Genomic DNA, 22,266 nt, shown 5'->3' with positions numbered 1-22,266 from the left:
GCAGAGACAGGCAGATCTCTATGAGTCTGAGGCCAGCCTGGTCTACAGAGTGAGTTCCAGGACAGACAAGGCTACACAGAGAAACCCCGTCTCGAAAAAGCAAAAACACTTGCATGTGAGGTTGTAGTAGTGCTCGCGTTCCTGCTTCATCTTCACACTTTCCTGCTTGTCCTGTAATGGGAACTGAGAGTATTTCTGAAGACCAAAAAAAAAAAAAAAAAACACCATATCGATCACTTATGCAATCTGCTTGCTTGATTTTTTTTTTTCAAGACAGGATTTCTGTGTGTGTAGTTCTGGCTGGCCTCAAACTCATAGAAATCCACCTGCCTCTGCCTCCCAAGTGCTGGGATTAAGGGTGTGTGCCACTGCCACCCATCTGCCATCTGCTTTCTAAAATAGTGTTCTCCGGATGAGTGGATTGAGGGTAGCAGATTTAGTAGAAATCAAATTTTGATCCTTACTCATCTCTTTTGTTCCAGAGAGAAGCTCTGTTGATTAGCTAGTGTGGGCCTTTTAATTCTTTGTTGCATTCAACCAACCAATCAATCAATCAATCAATCACTTCTATTCTACCAAGTAGGTTCTGGGGATCAAACTCAGGTCATCACGCTTGGTAGCAGTCACCTTTACTGTCTGAACCATGTCACCAGTCCACGTGCATTTTTAAGGAGAAAATTGGGTTTCCATTTTCAGCTGAACTTATGAGCTGTGGATATTGCTCAGATACGTCTGTCTGTACTTTTTTAAGGAAAGCAAATATATTTTTTGAAAATAATTTTTCTCTCCCTGGGGATTTACTCAGGCTAATGAAGAGAGTTTTCCTTTAAGGTAGGACCAATATATCTCAATATTTAGCCATATCCTCTGTTATATCAACTGGCAATATATGTTTATCATTTGTTTACCAGAAAAGCAAACAATCTGGGGTATATGTAAAATTCTTAGTAGGCTGTAACAGATTAATAAGACGTCTCCAAATCAGAGACTTCCTTTGCTTTTTTGAATATCTGCCTTCTCTGAAAGGCACATGATTATTGTGAAATGGTACCAAACTGCTGTATTTTGTGGGTGGGTGGGTTTCTAGACAGGGTTTCTGTCTGGCTTTGGAGGCTGTCCTGGAACTCGTTGTGTAGTCCAGGCTGGTCTGAACTCACAGAGATCCTCTTGCCTCTGCCTCCCTAGTGCTGGGATTAAAGGCATGTGCCACCACTGCCCAGCAAAATTACTGTATTTTTTTAGCCTACCTGCCACATGCATCTTCTATGCCAGTCCCTGAAACTGGCTCCCTAAACATTGTCTGTGCAATTCCTATTATTTGCACACTGCTGTTTTGTGTTTTGGATGTCTTTCTTCCGTTCACTTACTACAAGCCCATATACTCATTAACATCACGTAACATACTAAACTTCCCTATTAATTAATTACTGAGTCAGTAGAAATGTTCGTATAAGGTCCCAAAGAGCAAAATACCTGGCCTGTTTATTCTTGAAGACATCCCATGCATTCATTGTGATTTTTTTAAGGTTTTAAAGATTTTATTCTGAGGCCAGTTTTAAAAAGCAAAAAATTTGCATATATTTTCAATTATCGATCAAATTTACATACAAGGTTACAACCACTTTTATAGATGTGGTGGGTGGCTCTGAAAAGAGCCTTTGGGTTTAGGATAGTGCAATAATCAGGAGCCTGTGGAGTCTAAGTTTAAGAGTGCTCTCCGCGAATGCGACGAGCCAGGTGGATGTCTTTCCGCATGATGGTCACCCGCTTGGCGTGGATGGCACACAAGTTGGTGTCTTCGAACAGCGCCACAAGGTAGGCCTCGCAGGCCTCCTGCAGCGCCATCAGCGCAGAGCTCTGGAAGCGCAGGTCAGTCTTGAAACCCTGGGCTATCTCACGCACCAAGTGCTGGAACGGCGCCCTGCGAATCAGCAACTCGGTGGTCTTCTGGTAGCGGCGGATCTCACGAAGCGCCACGGTGCCTGGGCGGTAGCGGTGCTGCTTCTTCTTCACTACGCCAGTAACCGGTGCAGTCTTGCAAGCCACATTCATAGCTAGCGGCTTCCTCGGAGCCTTGCCTCCCGTCGACTTCCGCGCTGTCTGCTTGGTGCGTGCCATCGTGAAGAAGCTCCTTTCTCCTCTGCTCCTCGAGTGTGCTAGGTGCCTTGAGGGCTCGGCTTTTATAGAGCCCACTGCATTCCTATTGGTCGCCCACCAGGTGTCGTGATTCATTACTGCACTCTGGTTGGCCCATGTGGTGATCCTCTTTACAGCCTGCCCCTCCGGGTGGTCTTGCCACCAGGACTGTTAATGGAGGCTGTCTCTGTAGGCGTGCAGCATGGACTGTAGAAAAACTCAAGCTGTTCTTAAATTTTTCTTTTTTTATTTTTACAATCCTGCCTCAACGGTCAAGTCACAAAGAACCTTCTAGAACCTCTGGGTGTTTTCCTGAGTTTGTGATATTAGACCTAGAACAGTTTAAGGACTTCCGGAGCAAGGGCTGGAGGTGGTTCAGCAGTTAAACTGTCTGTTCTTCCAGAGGACCAGTGCTCAACACCCAGCACCCACATGAAGGCTTGCTTCCACCTTAATTCACCTCAGGGGCTCTGAAACCATCTTCTGCTGGTACCAGGCATGCAAGTGGTCCACAGTATGTATAGGAAAAGGACGAGTCAAAGAAACACACCCTGAGCAGAGCCAAAGAAACACACTTTGGCCCTGCAACCAGAACCAAAGAAATGTTCCCTGACCCTGAAACCAGTGCCAAAAGAACACACTTTGTCCCTGGCATCAGAGTCAGTGAAAGAAATGCACCCTGACCCTAAAATTGGAGTGAAAAGGCTAAAAAGGACCAGAGAAAGAAACACACTTTGGCTCTGAAACCAGAGGCAAATCTCACCCTAATCCTGTGCAGAAAACTAGCCAATCCTTGAGCAGGAGCTCTAGCCAATCGGAGCTCAGCACTAAATCTGACCTATCCCCACCCTGGAAGCCCCATATAAACCGTGTGTCTGTTCAGCTTGTGGCTGTTCGTGCTACCCTGCTGTCCCCTGCTACTCTGGCAGAGGGCAGCCATTCCTCCGGATTCTTCCTTCCAATAAACCCCTTCAATGAGCTTTGGGTGAAAATCTTTTGCGGTGGAGACAGCAGAGGCCACCCTGGGCAGAGCAGAGCAGAGCTAGCAGGGCTGTAACCCTTTGGCCAGGGAAAGTTTCTCTTGGCAGAGCTCCAATCTGTGCTGTCTGCTCCCCAGGAGCAGAGCTGAACTGTAATAATTTCTCCCGAGAAACCTCCTGCCGAGCAAAACTGCAACACTGAGCGAACATCCTCAGCTGGAAGATGCTGTTCGGCCTGAGTGGAGCCCATACATTGGGAAAGCCTTTCCCTGAGGCAGGGCTGTAAGCTGCTATGCTTACTGCAACCTGTGGTGGTCCTTGGCTCCCGAGCTCCAGGATACCTTCCCACCTGAGCTGTGTAACACTAAATATTCTGTGACTCCCTAGTGCCAGAATATCTGACCCATCCAAATTCCACCTAAATGCCAACACAGTATACACGTAAGCCAAACGCCTGTGATGCTCGGGTCTCTGGTCCTTGGCAGCTGCATGATGTCTATCTGGTGACCGACGTTCTGTCTTCTTGTTCCCAAGTAGCTTTTTTGTTTGCTTTTTTCGATATAGGGTTTTCTGTGGCTTTGGAGGCTACCCTAGAACTAGCTCTTGTATACCAGGCTGGCCTCAAACCCACAGAGAACTGCCTGCCTCTGACTCCCAAGTGCTGGGATTAAAGGAGATTGCCACCACTGCCTGGTTCCCAGTGGATTTTGTAAGCTCCACTCTGCGTGGCTGGATGAACAGAGAGGGAATAGAATAGCCTCAGTCTAAGGATCCTTGGCAGATGGGAGAGAGGAGGTCCTAGTGGGATATTTCTTAGTGCTGAGCAGTGGCTTGCTCCTCTATAGCAAAGTGACATGTCTCAAGGCTGTTAACCCTTGCTTATGTCTAGTGTATTTGGTGGTTGTCATCCTGGGAGAGACTTTTTGGATGGGTTCCTCATTCCTTATTTGGCTATCGTAAAGGATCTCATTGTTTGTTGCTAGGATGGACCACTCCCTACATGGTGGTTTATGGTGGCATCTGTCCCACTGCCCCAGGCTCACCTGGCTCTCACCCTCTTTGAGCAGAGCTGGGGGAGGAGGAATCTTTGAAGACTAAGTGGTTGTATAGTTGCCTTGGCTCCTTGGCAAGGGTTGGGTGAGGTTGTAAGGGAGAAAAGTCAGCCCTTAGAAGGCACAGCACTTCAGACACTCAACTTCTTATGTTGATATTTTCATTTTAAAATAAGTTTATTTATACAACCTGGCCAAGCTTTCCTTTCCCTCTTCTACTCCCAGGCCCTTCCCCAGCCCTTCCCCAGTCTCCCCCATCCATTCCTCCTCTGTTTCTGTTTAGCAAAGGGCAGGTCTCCTATGAGAATAAACAAAACATGGCATATTCGATGGTGAATTTTACACTCTTTTGTAAATAAATTGTGTCCCACATAAATAATCATTTATCATAGATATTGAATTTTATCAAATGCCTTTTCTGCATCCATGTAAATGATCATATGATTTCTGACTATGCGCCTATGTGCTGAATAACATTCATTGATTTTACTAAAATATATTGAACAATCTCTATGTCTCTGTAATGATGCTAGCTTGGTTGACGTACATGGTCTTTTTGATGTGATGTTGAATTCACTTTGCATTTTGCATCTGTGTTTATCAAGGAGACTGGTTAGCCATCAGCAATTTTATTTTTTCTTTTTGCGATGACTTTATCTGTTTTGGAATCAGGATAGTACTAGCTTCATAAAAATGCTCTAGACTACAGGGGACATTTCATTAAAATCAGGAATGAGATTGTATACCCACTTTCTTCAATATATATCTTTTTTTTAAAAATCCTGAAACCTCGCACTGTGTGTTGGTGACGCCGACCTTCAATCCCAGCACTCGGGAGGCAGAGGCAGGCAGAACTCTGTGAGTTTGAGGCCAGCCTGGTCTACAGAGCGAGTTCTAGGACAGCCTCCAAAAACTACAGAGAAACCCTGTCTCAAAAAACAAAAAAGAAAGAAAGAAAGAAAGAAAGAAAGAAAGAAAGAAAGAAAGGAAGGAAGGAAGAAAGAAGTAGTGTTGAAGTTCTGTGCTGTTCTGGACATTACCCAGCAGACTTCCTACTAAGCCACTCAGGCCCCGGGGTTTGCAGTCAAGACACACTGAGGTAAGGGAAATAGTCCCTGGAAGTTTAAATTACAGTATCACGTAAAAAAGTGACTTGAAGAACAGGGGACTACAACCATGGAAGGCTTTTTAAAATGGATTGAGCGAGTGAGCCCATGGTTCATTACTGGGGGAGGCATAAATGTCCCTGATTGGGAGGAGGTTTGCTATGATCTTCAGAGAGTCGGGTGTTGGTGGCATATGCCTTTAATCCCAACACTCGAGAGACAGAGGTAGGTAGGATCGAGGCCATCCTGGTCTATAGATTGAGTTCCAGGGCAGCCTCCAAAAGGATAGAGAGAAACCCAGTCTCAAAAAATAAAGGTAAAATAAGAAATAAAATAAAAAATCTCAAGTTTTTCACCTGATCCACTGAGGTCAGGAAAGTAAAGGGGAACTGAGAGATCTAAAAGGCTGGCCTGTAAGGCTATGCAAAAGTGTTAAAAAGGGGTACCAAGCTAGGTGTACCAGATTAAATCTCCAGGCCTTCGCCTGTCAAAGGTCAGGAAAGTAAGGGGACCCTGAGAGATCGCCCTCAGAGCAACCATTGCTGAGGTCAAACGGAGACATCCATGCACTAGACAGTGGAGAAGACCCTAATTTGGTGTCGAGGGCATGTTTGTGTTTTCTTGCAGGAAAAGAATAAAGCTTTGGCAGCTGTCAGACCATTTAGTGAGATGCATGGAGCAGAGAAAAACTGGACCTGAGACCATAGGAGCTTACCTAAGCCAGTTTGAGTGAGATCTCCTAAATCAGTGTTCCTGACCCTTGATGTCATCCAATCTACAGCCCGAGAAAGAAGGAAAACAGTCGGTTCTAGATTTCCAGTTTCTCAACAGGCCTGCTGCATCAACCTCCCGGACCTGTGAGTTTTCATCCCGAAGCCAACAGAGAACTGGAAAGACTAACTGTCTGCCCTTGACACACCTTGAAACAACAGAATTCATTTTGCCAGTTTTTCCCTTTGGGGGAAAAAAGGACCCATTTAAAACATTTGCACATTGGTATGGACTGTGATGAGTGGCAAAAGCCTCTTTTCAGTATTTGAACAGGACATGGTCACTTGAAATATCAGACTTGGTGGTTCCTGTTTCTGGAATCACACCTATGCCAGTGTATTTTTCTGGAGAAATGGAACTTGTCCTAATGTGACAAAAAGAGACCTTTGTCTCAAGTCGCATAGTCAGCTGAGGCTGGTGACTTTAAATCAACAAACTGCATCACCACAGGAACAAATTGGTGCTCTGTGGATAGTGCAACAAGCCTATTGTTCATATTTTTTATAATGCTACATGTGTAACATCAATGGTTGTACCTAATGTATCTGTGCAGGCGCACTTTCTAAATGCTTTCCTGAGCAGATATTAGAACGATTGTAAACTTTATCACTGTTTTCACCATCAAATTGTAAATGTAAATCACATTTGGGTTACCCTTGTAACAGAGGAAGGCTGGTAGAATGTTATGGCCCTGATCTGGTGATGGGTACGGTGATGGAGAGGCGCTATGTCAATGGGGGTCCTGGAAATGGTGGCAGTGGCAGTACTCATTCTGGCCTTATGCCGAGCTCAAACGTGCCTTGTTCCAGAGGCAAGAGATCCATAACCAAGTATTGCTTACCTTAGTCCATGGCAATCCCGATAGCTATGAAGGTGGGTTACAGATGATTTAAGGATGAAGTTCTTCCGTTGACGGTCAACCTGTGGGGAAGACACCTCCCACCTAAGACAGGGGTTCAAGGTCCCCCAAAGACAGGCAAGAGAAGGTGACCCTACTTGACCTAAGCCAGGAGTGCCTCATTAAAAAATTAAAAAGGGGGAATTGTGGGGATACCAGACCTTGAGCAGAGACCCACTTCCCCATTGGCCTGGGAGTAGGCAGCTGTAAGACAATGTTTACTGAAAACATGTTTACTAAAAGCAATACAATGCCAAGGGCAATAAGTTCCTGAAAAGGGCTGGCCCACGGCAACCGCCCTGCGTTCGACCTTTTCCAAAGACTATTCACCTCTTCAAACCCACCCACCTCCACCTCTGGTGTCAGGGTATATAATAACCAGCCAGAGTAGGAATAAAGGAGAGCCTTCTTGAGGAGCCTTCCGATCTCTGTGTTGTCAATCCCCGACACCCTCTGCACATTCTCAGACACAGGCAGCTCAGCGGACACAGCAGCAGGCAGTGGAGACAGTGGGCCATTTTCCCTCAGAGTCAAGCATGGGACCTTGAGGACAGCATCTGCAGGTCTAAGGCTGGACTGTGCCTTTAGGGTCCTTGTCATAGCTACAGCTGCCCACAGTACTGGTATTTACTCCCTTGGGTCCAAAGAGAATTCCATAGCAAGGCTTGTGGCAGTAGGGCTGGCCTTCATTCTCAGCATAGCCACCAGGGGTCAGTGTCTTGGAGCAGCACTCCCAGAGCAGTAAGAGCTGGTGGCAGCAGGTCACCTTCTCAGCAAAGCACACCCTCTTGTTGCATCGCAGACAAATATTGTGTACCCCAGTGAATGTGGTGACACTAGAGTCTTTGGTGGGACCGTTGGGGGTCTGCTGGTCTTCTGTTCGCACCACAGGGACCTCAATGGGGCCAATGTTACCTGAGGCCTGAGGCTCTCAGTCAGAGGCTTCTCTTAGACATAGGAACCAGCATGCCCTATATTCACGCCTTTGGGTCCAAACAATGAGGCATACACAGCAGGGTTTGTGGTAGAAAGGTTTCCCATCATGCTCAGCATGACCCGGGAGGTCAGCGTCTTGTTGCAGCGCTCACACATGAGACAGAACTTGTGCCAGTCCTTGCCCAGGGAGCTGACCTTCTCAGAAAAGTACAAGGTCTTGTCACAGCTGGGACACTTGGAGGCCATGGTTGGCGCGCTCGGTCGGCTCGCGCCCTCCACCCACGCTGGTCTCTCCTTCAGTATATATCTTGATTACACCTATTTCAATACAGTATCCCAAGTCTTAGCTAAAGTAATAAGAGACAGGAATAAGAGGGATACAGACAGGAAGAGTCAAATTATTCACATGTGCGATGATATGATTCTATACATAATAGATTATATAAGAAAACTTATAGATTTCACAAGTACTTGCAGGAAAATGGCAGGATACAAAATTATCACACAAAAATCATTAGATGTACAAATAACAAACGTGTTGAGAATTAAATCAAGAAAACAACCCCATTTTCATTTGTCTTAAAATATATTTTAGTGGCTAAACAAATGGTTCAGTGAGTAGGAGCACTTGATAATAAGAAAAGGACCTAAGGTAGAATCCTCAGACCCTATACTTAAAAAGAAAAGGCATGCCTGGCTATGTGTTCATAAACTTAGCATTGTTAGGGACAGAGACAAGAGGATACTGAGGCTTGGTGGTCACCAGCCTAGCTGCAGGCTCAATTTGCAACCCAGTCTCAAAGGAATGGATGGACAGTGATGGAAGCATAAAAGATTCTACATAGTCAAAGAAATCTGAACATAAAAAAGAAAGCTGTAGGTATCATGAAAACTGATTTCAAGTTATACATACAGCGGCAGGAACAAAGTAGCATGCTAATGGCACAAAAAGAGACACGCAGATAAATGGAATAGAAGAGAGGACCATGATATAAACCCATGTGAATACAGCCAACTGATTCTAAAGATGTACAAAAGTGCATTGAAGAAAAGTCAGTTTCCTCATCAAATGATGCTGGGAGATCTGGCTATCTATATAAAGAAGAATGAACTAGATCCCTGTCTGTTAGCCTATATAAAAGTCAACTCCTCCTGGATCAGTGTAAATGATATAATACTTTAAACTCTGAAACTGTCGTGAGAAAAAGGAGAGAAAACACTTCAAGCACAAGCAAGGATTCCTGAGCAAGACTCTACTTGATCAGAAAATAAGCCTAAGAGTCGACAAATGGGATTCATGAAATGAAGAAAGTTCCAAGCTGGGAAGGAAACAACTAAGACAAGAGGAAGCCGGAAGAATGGGAGGAAGTCTTTGCCAGCTGCATAGCAGACAGAAGCTTAATACCGAGGATGCACAAAGAGTGAAAAAAAAACCCTACAGAAATCAAACACCTCAATCAAAGCAATAACAGATAGTTCTTTCAAAGGATAAAGCAAAATGTAAAATAAATGCGTGAAAAATTGTTCAACCTCAGTATCTGTGATGGTTAATATTGATTGTCAATATGGCAGGATCTAAAGTCACCACAGAAAGGAGCCCCTGGACGAGTTTGTGAAGGATTATCTAGATTAGGTTAATTAAAACCTAACTCCAGGAGGGATCATTCTGTGGACAGAGTCCTGGTTGCATCAAAAGGAGAAAGGTAGAGGAACATCTGCGTTCTGTCTCTGTGTCCTAACTGGGAATCGGTGTGACTAGCTGCCTCACACTCCTGCTGTCGTGTCTTCCTCAACCTAAATCTTCAGTTTGTGAGCCAGAATAAATTCTTCCTCCCTGAAATTCTGCTTCAGATACTTTGTCACAGCAACAAGAAAAGAAATGGACGCATTGGTCATTCAGGAATTTCAAATTATTTTGAGAGTCCATCTAATTGTAATCATAATGGCAGTCTTTAAAAAAAGAGATACAGCCCAATGTAGTGGCACGTGCCTTTAATACTATCTATCACTCAGGGATGCAGAGACAGGCAGATCTCTATGAGTTTGAGGCCAGGCTGGTCTACAGAGTGAGTTCCAGGACAGAAAAGGCTACACAGAGAAACCCCGTCTCGAAAAAGCAAAAAGGAAAAACACTTGCATGTGAGGTTGTAGTAGTGCTCGCGTTCCTGCTTCATCTTCACACTTTCCTGCTTGTCCTGTAATGGGAACTGAGAGTACTTCTGAAGACCAATCCAAATAAATAAATAAATAAATAAATAAACCTGTATAGTATATCGATCACTTATGCATTCTGCTTGCTTGATTTTTTTTTCGAGACAGGATTCCTGTATGTGTAGCTCTGATGGGCCTCAAACTCATAGAAATCCACCTGCCTCTGCCTCCCAAGTGCTGGGATTAAAGGTGTGTGCCACTGCCACCCATCTGCCATCTGCTTTCTTAAATAGTGTTCTCCGGATGAGTGGATTGAGGGTAGCAGATTCAGTAGAAATCAAATTTTATTTCCTTACTCATCTCCTTTGTTCCGGAGAGAAGCTCTATTGATTAGCAAGTGTGGGTCTTTTAATTCTTTGTCGCATTCAATCAGGCAATCAATCACTCAATCAATCAATCAATCAATCAATCACCTAGCTCTATTCTACAATGTGGGTTCTGGGGATCAAACTCAGGTCATCACGCTTGGTAGCAGTCACCTTTACTGTCTGAACCATGTCACCAGTCCATGTGAATGTTTTTTAAAGGAGAAATTTGTGTTTCCATTTACAGCTGAACTTTTCAGCTGTGGATATTGCTCAGATACGTCTGTCTGTACTTATTTAAGGCAAGCATATACATTTTTGAAGGATAATTGTTCTCTCCTTGGGCATTTAATCAGGTTAATGAAGAGAGTTTTTCTTTAAGGTAGGACAAATATGTCTCAATACTTAGCCATATCTTCTGTAAAGTCAATTGGCTATATATGTTTATCATTTGTTGACCAGAAAAGCAAACAAACTGGAGTATATGTAAAATTCTTAGTAGGCTGTAACAGATTAATAAGAGATCTCCAAGTGAGACCTTTCCTTTGCCTTTTTGAATCTCTGCTTCTATGAAAGGCACATGATTATTGTGAAATGTTGGCAAATTGCTATACTTTATGGGTGGGTTTCGAGACAGGGTTTCTGTGTGGCTTTGGAGGCTGTCCTGGAACTCACTCTGTAGACCAGGCTGGTCCAAACTCACAGATATCTACCTGCCTCTGCCTCCTTAGTGCTGGCATTTGCCACCACCGCCCAGCAAAATTAACTGGGATTGACATGTAAAACAAGCTATTTAAAATTAAAATAAAAAATGATAAAAAAAAGAGAAAAAATTACTGTGTTTTTAAGCCTACCTGCCACATGCATCTTCTATGCCAGTCCCTGAAACTGGCTCCCTAAACATTGTCTGTGTAATTCCTATTATTTGCACACTGCTGTTTTGTGTTTGGGATGTCTTTCTTCCGTTCACTTACTACAAGCCCATATACTCATTATCATCACGTAACATACTAAACATCCCTATTAATTAATTACTGAGTCAGTAGAAATGTTCGTATAAGGTCCCAAAGAGCAAAATACCTGGCCTGTTTATTCTTGAAGACATCCCATGCATTCATTGTGATTTTTTTTAAGGTTTCAAAGATTTTATTCTGAGGCCAGCTTTTAAAAGCAAAAAATTTGCATATATTTTCAATTATCGATCAAATTTACATACAAGGTTACAACCACTTTTATAGATGTGGTGGGTGGCTCTGAAAAGAGCCTTTGGGTTTAGGATAGTGCAATAATCAGGAGCCTGTGGAGTCTAAGTTTAAGAGTGCTCTCCGCGAATGCGACGAGCCAGGTGGATGTCTTTCGGCATGATGGTCACCCGCTTGGCGTGGATGGCACACAGGTTGGTGTCTTCGAACAGCGCCACGAGGTAGGCCTCGCAGGCCTCCTGCAGCGCCATCAGCGCAGAGCTCTGGAAGCGCAGGTCAGTCTTGAAACCCTGAGCTATCTCATGCACCAAGTGCTGGAACGGCGCCCTGCGAATCAGCAACTCGGTGGTCTTCTGGTAGCGGCGGATCTCACGAAGCGCCACAGTGCCTGGGCGGTAGCGGTGCTGCTTCTTCTTCACTACGCCAGTAACCGGTGCAGTCTTGCGAGCCACATTCATAGCTAGCTGCTTCCGCGGAGCCTTGCCTCCTGTCGACTTCCGCGCTGTCTGCTTGGTGCGTGCCATCGTGAAGAAGCCCTTTCTCCTCTGCTCCTCGAGTGTGCTAGGTGCCTTGAGGGCTCGGCTTTTATAGAGCCCACTGCATTCCTATTGGTCGCCCACCTGGTGGCGTGATTCACTACTGCACTCTGGTTGGCCCATGTGGTGATCCTCTTTACAGCCCGCCCCTTATATACTCTCCGGGTGTTCTTGCCACCAGGACTGTTAATGGAGGCTGTCTGTGTAGGCGTGCAGCATGGACTGTAGAAAAACTCAAGCCCTTCTTAATTTTTCTTTTTGTTTTTTTATTTTTGTTTACAATCCTGCCTCAACGGTCAAGTCACAAAGAACCTTCTAGAACCTCTGGGTGTTTTCCTGAGTTTGTGATATTAGACCTAGAACAGTTTAAGGACTTCCGGAGCAAGGGCTGTAGGTGGTTCATCAGTTAAACTGTCTGCTCTTACAAAGGACCAGTCCTCAACACCCAGCACCCACATGAAGGCTTGCTTCCACCTTAATTCACCTCAGGGTCTCTCAAATCGTCTGCTGCTGATACCAGGCATGCAAGTGGTGCAGAGTATGTAGGGGAAAAGGACGAGTCAAAGAAGCACACCCTGAGCAGAGCCAAAGAAACACACTTTGGCCCTGCAACCAGAACCAAGAAATGAACCCTGACCCTGAAACCAGTGCCAAAGAAACACATTTTTGTCCCAGGAAATAGAGCCAGTGAAAGAAATGCATCCTGGACCTAAAATTGGAGCCAAAAGGCTAAAAAGGACCAGAAAAAGAAACACACTTTGGCCCTGAAACCAGAGCCAAATCTCACCCTAATCCTGTGCAGAAAACTAGCCAATCCTTGAGCAGGAGCTCTAGCCAATCGGAGCTCAGCACTAAATCTGACCAATCCCCACCCTGTAAACCCGATATAAACTGTGTTTCTGTTCAACTTGTGGCTGTTCGTGCTACCCTGCTGTCCCCTGCTACTCTGGCAGAGGGCAGCCATTCCTTGGTTTCTTTCTTCCAAAAAAAACCTTCAATAAGCTTTGGGTGAAATACTTTTGCGGTGGCGACAGAGCAGAGGAGACCCTGGGCAGAGCAGAGCAGAGCGAGCAGGGCTGTAACCCTTTTGCTAGGGAAACCTTCTCTTGGCAGAGCTGCAATCTGTTCTCTCCACTCTCCTGGAGCAGAGCTGAAGTGTAACAACTTCTCCTGAGAAACCTCATGCCGAGCAAAACTGCAACAGTGAGCGAACAGCCTCAGCTTGAAGATGCTGTCCTGCCTGAGTCGAGCCCATATCCTGGGGAAGCCTTTCCCTGAGGCAGGGCTGTAAGCTGCTATGCTTACTGTCACCTGTGGTGATCCTTGGCTCCTGAGCTCCAGGATACCTTTCCACCTGACCTGTGTAACACTCAGTGTTCTGTGACTCCCGAGCTCCAGGATACCTTTCCATCTGAGCTGAGTAACACTCAGTATTCTGTGACTCCTGAGCTCCAGGATACCTTTCCACCTGACCTGTGTAACACTCAGTATTCTGTGACTCCCGAGTGCCAGAATACCTGTCCCATCTGATTCACCAAAATGCGTACATTATCCAGTTATTATTCCTGGGTACTTACCCTCAAGGTTCCAGGTTAGCTTGGTACTGAGATGTCTGTTCATCCATGTTTACTGTGGCCATATCCTCAATCCCCAAGTGATGCAGTAGGTCTACATGTCCATCTTAGATGGCTAGATAAAGAAATGTGTCACATATATACGGTGTAACTATAAATGGATAAAACTATATTATGATAAGAAAATGGGTGGAGTTGAAGATAATCATGTTAACCAAAATAAGCCAAGCCCAGAAAATCAAATGTCTCATGTTTTCTCCCATATGTATAATCTCAGTCTAAATAAAATGAAGACTTGAAAACAGAAGGAAGCGGGCGTTGGTGGCGCACGCCTTTAATCCCAGCACTTGGGAGGCAGAGGCAGGCGGATCTCTGTGAGTTCGAGACCAGCCTGGACTACCAAGCGAGTTCCAGGACAGCCTCCAAAGCCACAGAGAAACCCTGTCTCGAAAAACCAAAAAAAAAAAAAAAAAAAAAAAAAGAAAGAAAACAGAAGGAAGATGAACAGGACCAATGAAATGGGGGAGAAAGAACAAGAGAGTATGATGAGGTAATAAAGATAAAAATACATGATATATGCATAAGAATGTCATAATCAAATCCAATATTTTGTACAATGAATATATGTTACTACAAAAGACACACTTCTACTAAGAAACATGGAAAACTAATACAGAGCTCAACTAGTAAAAGGTATATTATTAGAGTCTTTCTTTCAAGAAGGGCATGTCTAAAGTAAAATGGTTCATTGATGTGGATGAACAACACCCATGAAGAGCAATGCAAAGTTATTTAATCCCTTTTGATGGCAACAGTAGTTACTGATAATAACAATAAGAGAAAGAACTACAGAGGGGGTGTGTTAAAGGGAATGAAGCAACAGCTTTAGTGGATGTTTTATGTATCACCCAGATGTCCCAGTTCTTATTCCTCCAGCACTTGAAGCTGTTGATGTTTACTGGGTTTATGCTTCAACAGATCACTCTTGTCTGGAAAGAACTGACTTGCCCTTAGACAAGGCTCTTTACTAGCAGACAGGATAGATCCAATGACTGAGCGGCACTATGGAAGTATAAAATTCAGTGCCGGTTTCCTAACTTGGGACAAATCTGTAAGATCACCATGACTTGAAACTTGCTGGTGAGATCAACTAATCTATTTCCAGCAACTATTACTGTTCCACTTTTCAACCTCCTTTGCTTTCTTGTGGGTATTGAGCCCCAATAAAATTTTCAGGGAAATTTCCACTTCTCATTTTAATTCCTGGAAAAATCAGCCTGCAACATCATCTACATATTGCTAACTAGAAAAGACCCAGTTGTATTTTACATGTTATTTTAATTATTACAAAATTATGGGCCAGGTAAAAATCATTATGCCCATTTTACAAACAGGGCTACTGAAGTGCAAAAGTGTTAATTAATTTATTCAGTGTCCCATGCCTGATAATGATGGAGACCATGAATTTGTACCAGGCACTATAGCCCTAGACCACATAATCTTAATCATTATGCATTAATTCATTTAATATCCTCATACAAAGGAAGCTGTTTTCTTGGGTATTTTATTTTTAAAAATGCCTGTCTATAACTATATTAGTCCAATTTTCCTTTAAAAAGAAAATTTCATAAAAGAATTAGAAAAGAAATGCTATCCTAAAATTAGAAGTTATATTTTCCTTGGCCCCTTGGTTTTTCAGGGCAAGAGCTAACTCAATTCAGTGTCAAAACTAACTCCAATCCATCCATTCCTCAGATGAAAATCTTCCAATAGCTTTCCATCTCACAAGAAATACTAATTTTTATGTGGTCAACTGACTTTTTTATTCAAAATATGTGTAGCTTCTCTATGAGGCTGACCACTACATATCCTTCCTTGGAAGAAGTACATTCTCCTTCCATTGACAACAATGTTGACTATTTGACTAGTATTTTGCCAATGGACTATAATATACCTAAGCAGAAAATTTTAAAAAACACCATATTACTCTTGTATGGCTATTTTACCTTTGCTAGAAAAATAGGTTTTCTGCATGTGGTCTACTCCTTTAACTTGTTTACCTGAATGAAGACAATATAAATAGAATGATAAGGAACCTATGGTCATCATGCAAAATGGGTTCAAAAAGTGTGCTGGTGTATATTGCTGAAAGATAAGAGATTTATTTATACATGTATTTATTTATTTACTTTTAATCATGTGTAAGTGCATGTGCACACATGCACATGTGTTTGTGTGTATGCCATATGTGTGCAAGTACCTGTGGAATCCAGAAGAGGATGTAGGATCTCTGGAGCTGGAGTTCCGGATGGCAGTGAGTTGCTTGGTATGGGTGCTGGGAAACTGGACTGAAGTCTTCTAGAAGAGTAGCAAGTGCTCTTAACTTCTGAGCCATTTCTCTAGCCCCCTTTTAAAATATTACCTTTTCTTTATTCTTGAGAACATCACACATACATACAATTAACCATGATCATATCCACCCCTTCCCCATTTTCTCTTCCAACTCCCTCCAAATCCTCCCTAACGCCCCCTCACAATTTTGTGTCCACTTTTAAAACATAACCTACAAAGTCCAGTTTGTACTGCCCCTGTGTACACGTGTGTGGGGCCATCTAATGGAGCATGGAAAACCTACCAGTGGCCACACATTTAAAAAAGAATTATTCTCCCTCCCACTGCAGCTATCAACTGCCAAGAGCTAGCTGCTCAATAAAGGTGGAGCTTGGAGAGCACTTTCCCCATCTATATGAGAGTTTTTGCTAGAGTGATCTTGTGCAGGTCTTGTGAGGGCAACCACAGTTGGTGTGAGTTCATGAATACAGCAGCCACGCCAAGTGCAGCACTTTGCATTCCATAGCCCTCTGCCCCACCAGCCAGCTCTTAAAGTTATTTCCATGTTCTCTTCCTCTTTTGATGTTCCCTGAACCTTGGTGGTGGTAGGGGTAAGAAAGGTGTACCACTTAGGGCTAAACACTCAGTTTGGGGATGCATATTAAAAGTACAGTATATCTCAAAGGAAATTAATTTAAACATCCTCTTAAAGTATTTAAGACAGTCCTTATGGATCCCAGGCTGGCCTTGAGCTCTCTATGTAGCTCACAATAACCTTGAATTTCTGTACCTCCTGCCTCTACTTCCTGAGTGCCAGGACTACAGATGTGAGCCACCAAACTGGTTTATGTGTGGCTTGGGATAGAACCCAGGACCTTGTGCAGACACTCTGAGCTACATCCACAGCTTGCGAATTCACATACCTTTTTATTAATTTTTTATTTTTGTGCATGTGTGAGTGTCTGCCACCTGTGTGGGTAGCTGCCAGGACCAGAAGGCATTAGATACCCTAGAAATGGAGTTACATGCAGTTGTGAGGTGTCCAAAGTGGGTGCTTGGGAACCAGATTTGGGTCCTCTGGAAAAGCAGAGTACCCAAGTACTCTTAATCACTGAACTATCACTCCAGCCCAATGAGACAGCATATGCCATGTGAAATGCCTTACCTTCAGATCACTGTCTTCAATCCACGCCAATACCCACTGAAGACTAAAATCCAGGTTTGAGTCCATTTACTTCATGTTGTATCAAGAACCCAATCTTGTCCTCCCATCCCTATGATGTTCACTATGGACTAGTTGGATTCAGGAATTATATTGGTGTACCTTCTCTTAACTCCCATAGAACTCTCTACTTAGTGTACTATCTAGCTTATATAATAATAAAACTTCTGGTCTTTGAGTTCTAGAGAAGGGGCTATATCTTGTATATGTCTATCAGACTATAACCAGAATACACTACTGTCCCTGTTATATGAGAGGAAAATAATAAATATCTACTGAATAAGTTAGTGGATTAACATTGCTTGATTTATCACACCTTTATTTTTCAATACATTTTTAGTACAGCAAAGCAAATACAGGTAAACAGTAGTATTCTTTACACAATAGCAGACAGAAAGGGAAGCCAGCCACAACTTAGCACTTTGTCAGTTGTTGTATATTTGTTTAACATCTGAAGCTAGATCACTTTACTGATGATTTTTTTTCAAGCTTTCAAGGAAAAGCCTATATCTATAGCTATATGCTATATATTATCTTTTAGACAATGCAACAAGATGGAAAGAGTCCCAAAACATTTTATAACACTATCAAAACTCTTATAGCAAAGTACAACAGAGACAGCAAGTGGTCAATCACATTTACATTACTGGACAATATTATTAAAACAATTGAAACTTTTCAAGATACCAGACAAGAACTAAATATGAAAATACATAAATGGAACTGGAACACAAATATCAAATACAATACGTACCCCCCCAACCCCAATACGTGAGAACCAGGGCTCTAGGCCCGGCCATACAAGGCCACTCTGACTGCCACACAGTCATCTATCGCAAGTTACGGACAACCAGTGGCCGGTGCCCGGCTTCAGCTCTATTGGCCTCATCTTCCAGGGCCTCCCTGTACTGCTCTGGCCAGTCCTGAGGCTCCTTCCTGTGGATTCGGGCCACATATCGCAGGGCTTTCATCTTGGAGGTTTCCAAGCGGGCTCTAGGGCCCCATACAAAATCGTACTGCACTGGATCACTGTCAGGAACCCGCAAACTGTCTATGTAGCGCTGACTCAAATACCTGCAGGTAATCACATGCTTTCTTCCATTTTGAACTCCCAAGCCCCTCAGAAAGGCCCAGACTGCAGACTCCCTGGCATGGTTGCCCATTATAAAGATGAAGCTTAGAACCTGCATTAGGAAGTTGTTGCCAGGCCTGTTTGGACTGTCCACAATTTCTTCAGTATCTTCCATTTCTCTTCGGTTGTACAGGGTGTAGGAGTGGTTCCTGGGATCAAGGACCACAAGCTCTGTGCCGTACACATGGTTTAGGGTGCGAGCAGCACGATTCAGGAGGTCAGGGAACACTTTGCTGCACTCTCGACCGATGTAATACAGGATTCCTTTCTTTGGTATAGGCAGCTTAGTTGAATCCATCAGCAGAAATAACTGGACCAGTTTCCTTGACTTGCTCTCTAATCTTGACTCAGGCCATGAATGGGGAGAATATTTTGAGGGATAGCCAGGAGCATCTGAATCAGGAGCCAGTAGCTCTGGAGAAACTTCCTCAAAAAAGGGCCTCCTAAAGTGAGGAACAGGCCGCCAATCATCAGCAACATCTCTGACTGCATCTTCTTCCAGCGCTTCATTGTATTGTGCTGGCCAGTCCATAGGATCTTTGTTATAGATCTTAGCCATGAACTTCAGAATTTTCATCTTGGTAGTTTCGAGGTGGGATCGCGGGCCCCAGTAAAACTCATACTCTACAGGTACACAGTCAGTTATGGGCCTGTAGTCCAAGTAACGCTGCCACACGAACTCTACAGACAGAAGTCTCTTCGGGTTCCCAAAAACAGACAGCCTTCTTTCACGCTGCACTCCGAATCTCCAGAGCATCTCCCAAATATCAGCTTCCCTGGCTTGGTTGCCATTTAGGAATATCTGTCCCAGGATCATCATCAGGAGGCCCATCTTTGGCCCATTTGGGGTGTCTTCCAGCCCTTCAAAGGGTACAGGTCCCAGTTTGTTGAGCAGGATGTAGGTGTGCTCCTCATGGTCTAGCTCCTTCAGTTCAAACCTAAAAATGCACTCCAGGTGGGCTGCTGCTCGTCTGAGGATCTCAGGGAATTGGTTGCGATATTCTTTAACAATGAATTGCCTCATTTCAGATTCCTTAATCGGGTACTTGCTCTGATCCTTCACCAGCAGAAACTGCAACAATTCTGCTACGTTTTGCTCCATAGGATCCTGAGGCTTCAGGGTGAGAGCAACGTGGGCGGTGCCAAGGCCCATAATGGTAATGGAGTTGGAATTCTCACTGTCTCTCAGGACCTGGAATTCCAGGGGGCCTTCCGAACGCTTCGGGCGTACAGAGGGAGCAGAGGCCTTTTGCAAACCAAGGGAGGTACACTTGCACAAGTTCATGCCCGCCGAAGCACCGCAGCTCAACGCTGCTGCGGCAGGGTTGTCAGCGGCAGTGGACATTGCGGAAGCGCCAAGGCCCTCGGCACCTAGGGGGATCTGCGAAGGGCTCGGCCCCTCCCCCAGGGTGTGCAACCCAGAAGTGCTCCTGCCCTCCCCCAGGATGTGCAGCCCGGAGGTGCTCGGGCCCTTCCCCAGGATGTGCAGCCCGGAGGTGCTCGGGCCCTCCCCGCAGGGAAGCAGCCCGCAGGTGGCGGATCCCTCCGCAGCACAGGACGCCGCCGCTGAGATGCCGAAGCCCTCAGCAGAAATGGATTGCAGGGATGTGACCCGGCCCTCAGCCGAGGTGCTCGGGCTCTCACGGGCAGCGGGCCGGACCGAGGTGCGCAGTCCCTTTTTGGACGTGGGTGGCATATTGACGCTAGATCCCTCCAAGATGGTGGGCGGCACCCAGGTGCTCTGGACCTCACCGGAGGGGGGCAGCATGGAAGTGCTCAGTCCCTCCGCGGAGGGGGGCGACACGGAGATGTCGGGTTCCTCCGAAGCCGAGAGCAGCACGGAGGTGCTCGGGCCCTCAGCAGAAGTGGGCGGCAGGTTGATGCCCAGTCCATCAGAGGCAGTGGGCGGCACCGAGGTGCTTGGGGCCTCACTAGCGGGGGAGGGCACGTTGATGCCCGGTCCCTCCGAGATGGTGGGTGACACCGGGGTGCTCAGGCCCTCATCAGAGGGAAGCGGCACGGAAATGCCCGATTCCTCGGAGAAGGTGGCCGGCACCGTGGTTCCCAGGCCCTCACCCAGGGTGGGCTGCACGCCAGGGCCCTCATCGGAGTGGGGCTGCTCGGAGATGTTCAGCCCTTCAGAGACATCGAGATGCTCAGAGGCCTTTGAGCCCTTAGGAGCGGTGGGCGGCACAGAGGTGCTCAGGCCCTCTGCGGCGGGGATTGACATAGCGGTGTTCAGCCCCGCGGAGACTGCAGGAGGCCGGGAGGTGCCAGGGCCCTCCTCCCCGGAGATGGGCAGCTCGGAGGTGTTTGGTCCCTCAGAGATGATGAGCTGCCCGGAGGCGCTTGAGCCCCCTGGGGCGGTGGGTGGCACAGAGGTGCTTGGGCCCTCCCGGGGGGTGGGCAGCACGGAGGTGCCTGGGCCATCAGAGGCGGAGTGGCCCTGGAGGAGCTTAGGATCGCTGGGATCCTGAGGGACGTCTGGGCCTGGCACGGCAGCAGGGAGACCTTTCCCGCTGCTGTTGCGCCCATTTGCCCTTCCACCGCGGCGGCGGCGCGAATTCTGGCTTACCAGCGACATGGTCTTGTCGACCGGCGTGTGGAAGCTGACACCGACAGGCCCGCGATCTCGCAGAAGAGGACGCGAGGTGTGTAGGCGCCTCTGCCCAGCACTGCCGCTAGCAGTAATGCTGCTGCTGCTGCCAGAACCAAAGTTCCAAGCAAGTCACAGGAGCCGAAATTAGAGGTGGTGGGAAAGAAGGAAGGTTCTAGCCAACAGTGAACGCTAGTCTCAGAATACTCGCCTCTCACACCCCGCCTTCTGCCGCAGTCCGCGCAAGCGCAGATGGGCTCTGCGACAAGGCGACCCCGCCCCACCCAGCCCCTCCCGTGGGTCTGCGAAAGTGGACCTGGTGATTCTGCACCAAAAACTGCGCAATAGCTGGAGGGAGGCTTTGGTAGGGTGAAACATGGAACTTGAAGCAGATGCGCAGAGAATAAAAATGGAGGTAACACTATTTCTCAGACCCAGGGTACCTATTAGAGGGTAATAGATTTCCAAAATTGGTAGTTAGTATCCTTAGGATTTGTATATTCCTCAAACCCGTTTATGAGGAAAAATATGCGTGCTGCTTGCAAGAGTGAAGCTCTCATCCCTTCCCTTGTCTCCTCTGTCATTTTCTCTACTGAAGCCTCTAATCACTCTTATATGGCTGCCAGATATAAGAACCTGCCCCTTCTCCAAAGGGTCAAAGGGCTGGGATTTAGTTTTAATTAGGAAACCTGTAGCTACGTAGATAATTTCACTGCAATCCCAACCCTTACCAATACAGAAAAATATGATCTCTTTATGTGGAGTCCTGCAATTGGTCCAGCCACATCCAAAATTAGTGATCCTAGGGCAGTTAGCACTATGGGGATTATTAGGAAACCTCATTGCCAGATTTGGAAAACTGCAATTAGCAGGGCTTATGGAGGCAAATCTTTGGGGGAGCTTTCTATTAGTTTCTCAAAAGTGACTGGGATTTTGAACCACAGTCAAGTGCAGGAAACATTGCCCAGGATTGGAAGGAGAGGGAATCATTTGTTTTCCTTATAAGCCTACATGGTAACCTATGCTGCCAGTATTCTGTATGTTCTCGTGAAGATAATTTTGTGTGACTTAGTGCAATACAAACTGGTTTTAATAGACCATATGATGCCATATTCTGACAAGATTTTATGTTATCCACCTTGCATTCGTTACATGGGTCCACAAAATTTCTTATGGGCCTAGCACACCATTACCCAAATAGTTGTATCTGGTTAGCCTCTAAATGAAGTGGTGAATGTCCATGGCTTGGAGGTCAGGCTCACCTTCATAAGTGAGGCT

The 22,266-nt window shown here is 45.6% G+C and overlaps 2 protein-coding genes and 1 pseudogene across 2 annotated transcripts; all 3 read right to left on the bottom strand.

Annotated features, from left to right (window-relative positions):
- Positions 1–1,594: 1,594 nt before the first annotated feature.
- On the bottom strand, positions 1,595–12,764 carry LOC121139772 (histone H3-like centromeric protein CSE4). The gene is made up of 3 exons (XM_040743757.1): positions 11,711–12,764; positions 6,887–6,966; positions 1,595–2,200 (listed from the first exon to the last, which is right to left on the bottom strand). The coding sequence occupies exons 1-3, from the start codon at positions 12,119–12,121 to the stop codon at positions 1,705–1,707; spliced, it is 987 nt and encodes a 328-aa protein (XP_040599691.1). The 5' UTR covers positions 12,122–12,764; the 3' UTR covers positions 1,595–1,704.
- On the bottom strand, positions 7,394–8,125 carry LOC121139995 (annotated as a pseudogene).
- A 4,798-nt stretch (positions 12,765–17,562) lies between the features above and the next one.
- Positions 17,563–21,228, bottom strand: Magee1 (MAGE family member E1). The gene has a single exon (XM_013125567.3). The coding sequence runs from the start codon at positions 20,974–20,976 to the stop codon at positions 18,091–18,093; it is 2,886 nt and encodes a 961-aa protein (XP_012981021.1). The 5' UTR covers positions 20,977–21,228; the 3' UTR covers positions 17,563–18,090.
- Positions 21,229–22,266: the final 1,038 nt, after the last annotated feature.

Source organism: Mesocricetus auratus, unplaced genomic scaffold (genome assembly GCF_017639785.1).
Source record: "Mesocricetus auratus isolate SY011 unplaced genomic scaffold, BCM_Maur_2.0 Super-Scaffold_100003, whole genome shotgun sequence".
Taxonomy (NCBI): Eukaryota; Metazoa; Chordata; class Mammalia; order Rodentia; family Cricetidae; genus Mesocricetus; species Mesocricetus auratus.
The sequence above is the reverse complement of the archived record's forward strand: the minus strand, read 5'-3'. Positions and strand labels throughout refer to the sequence as shown.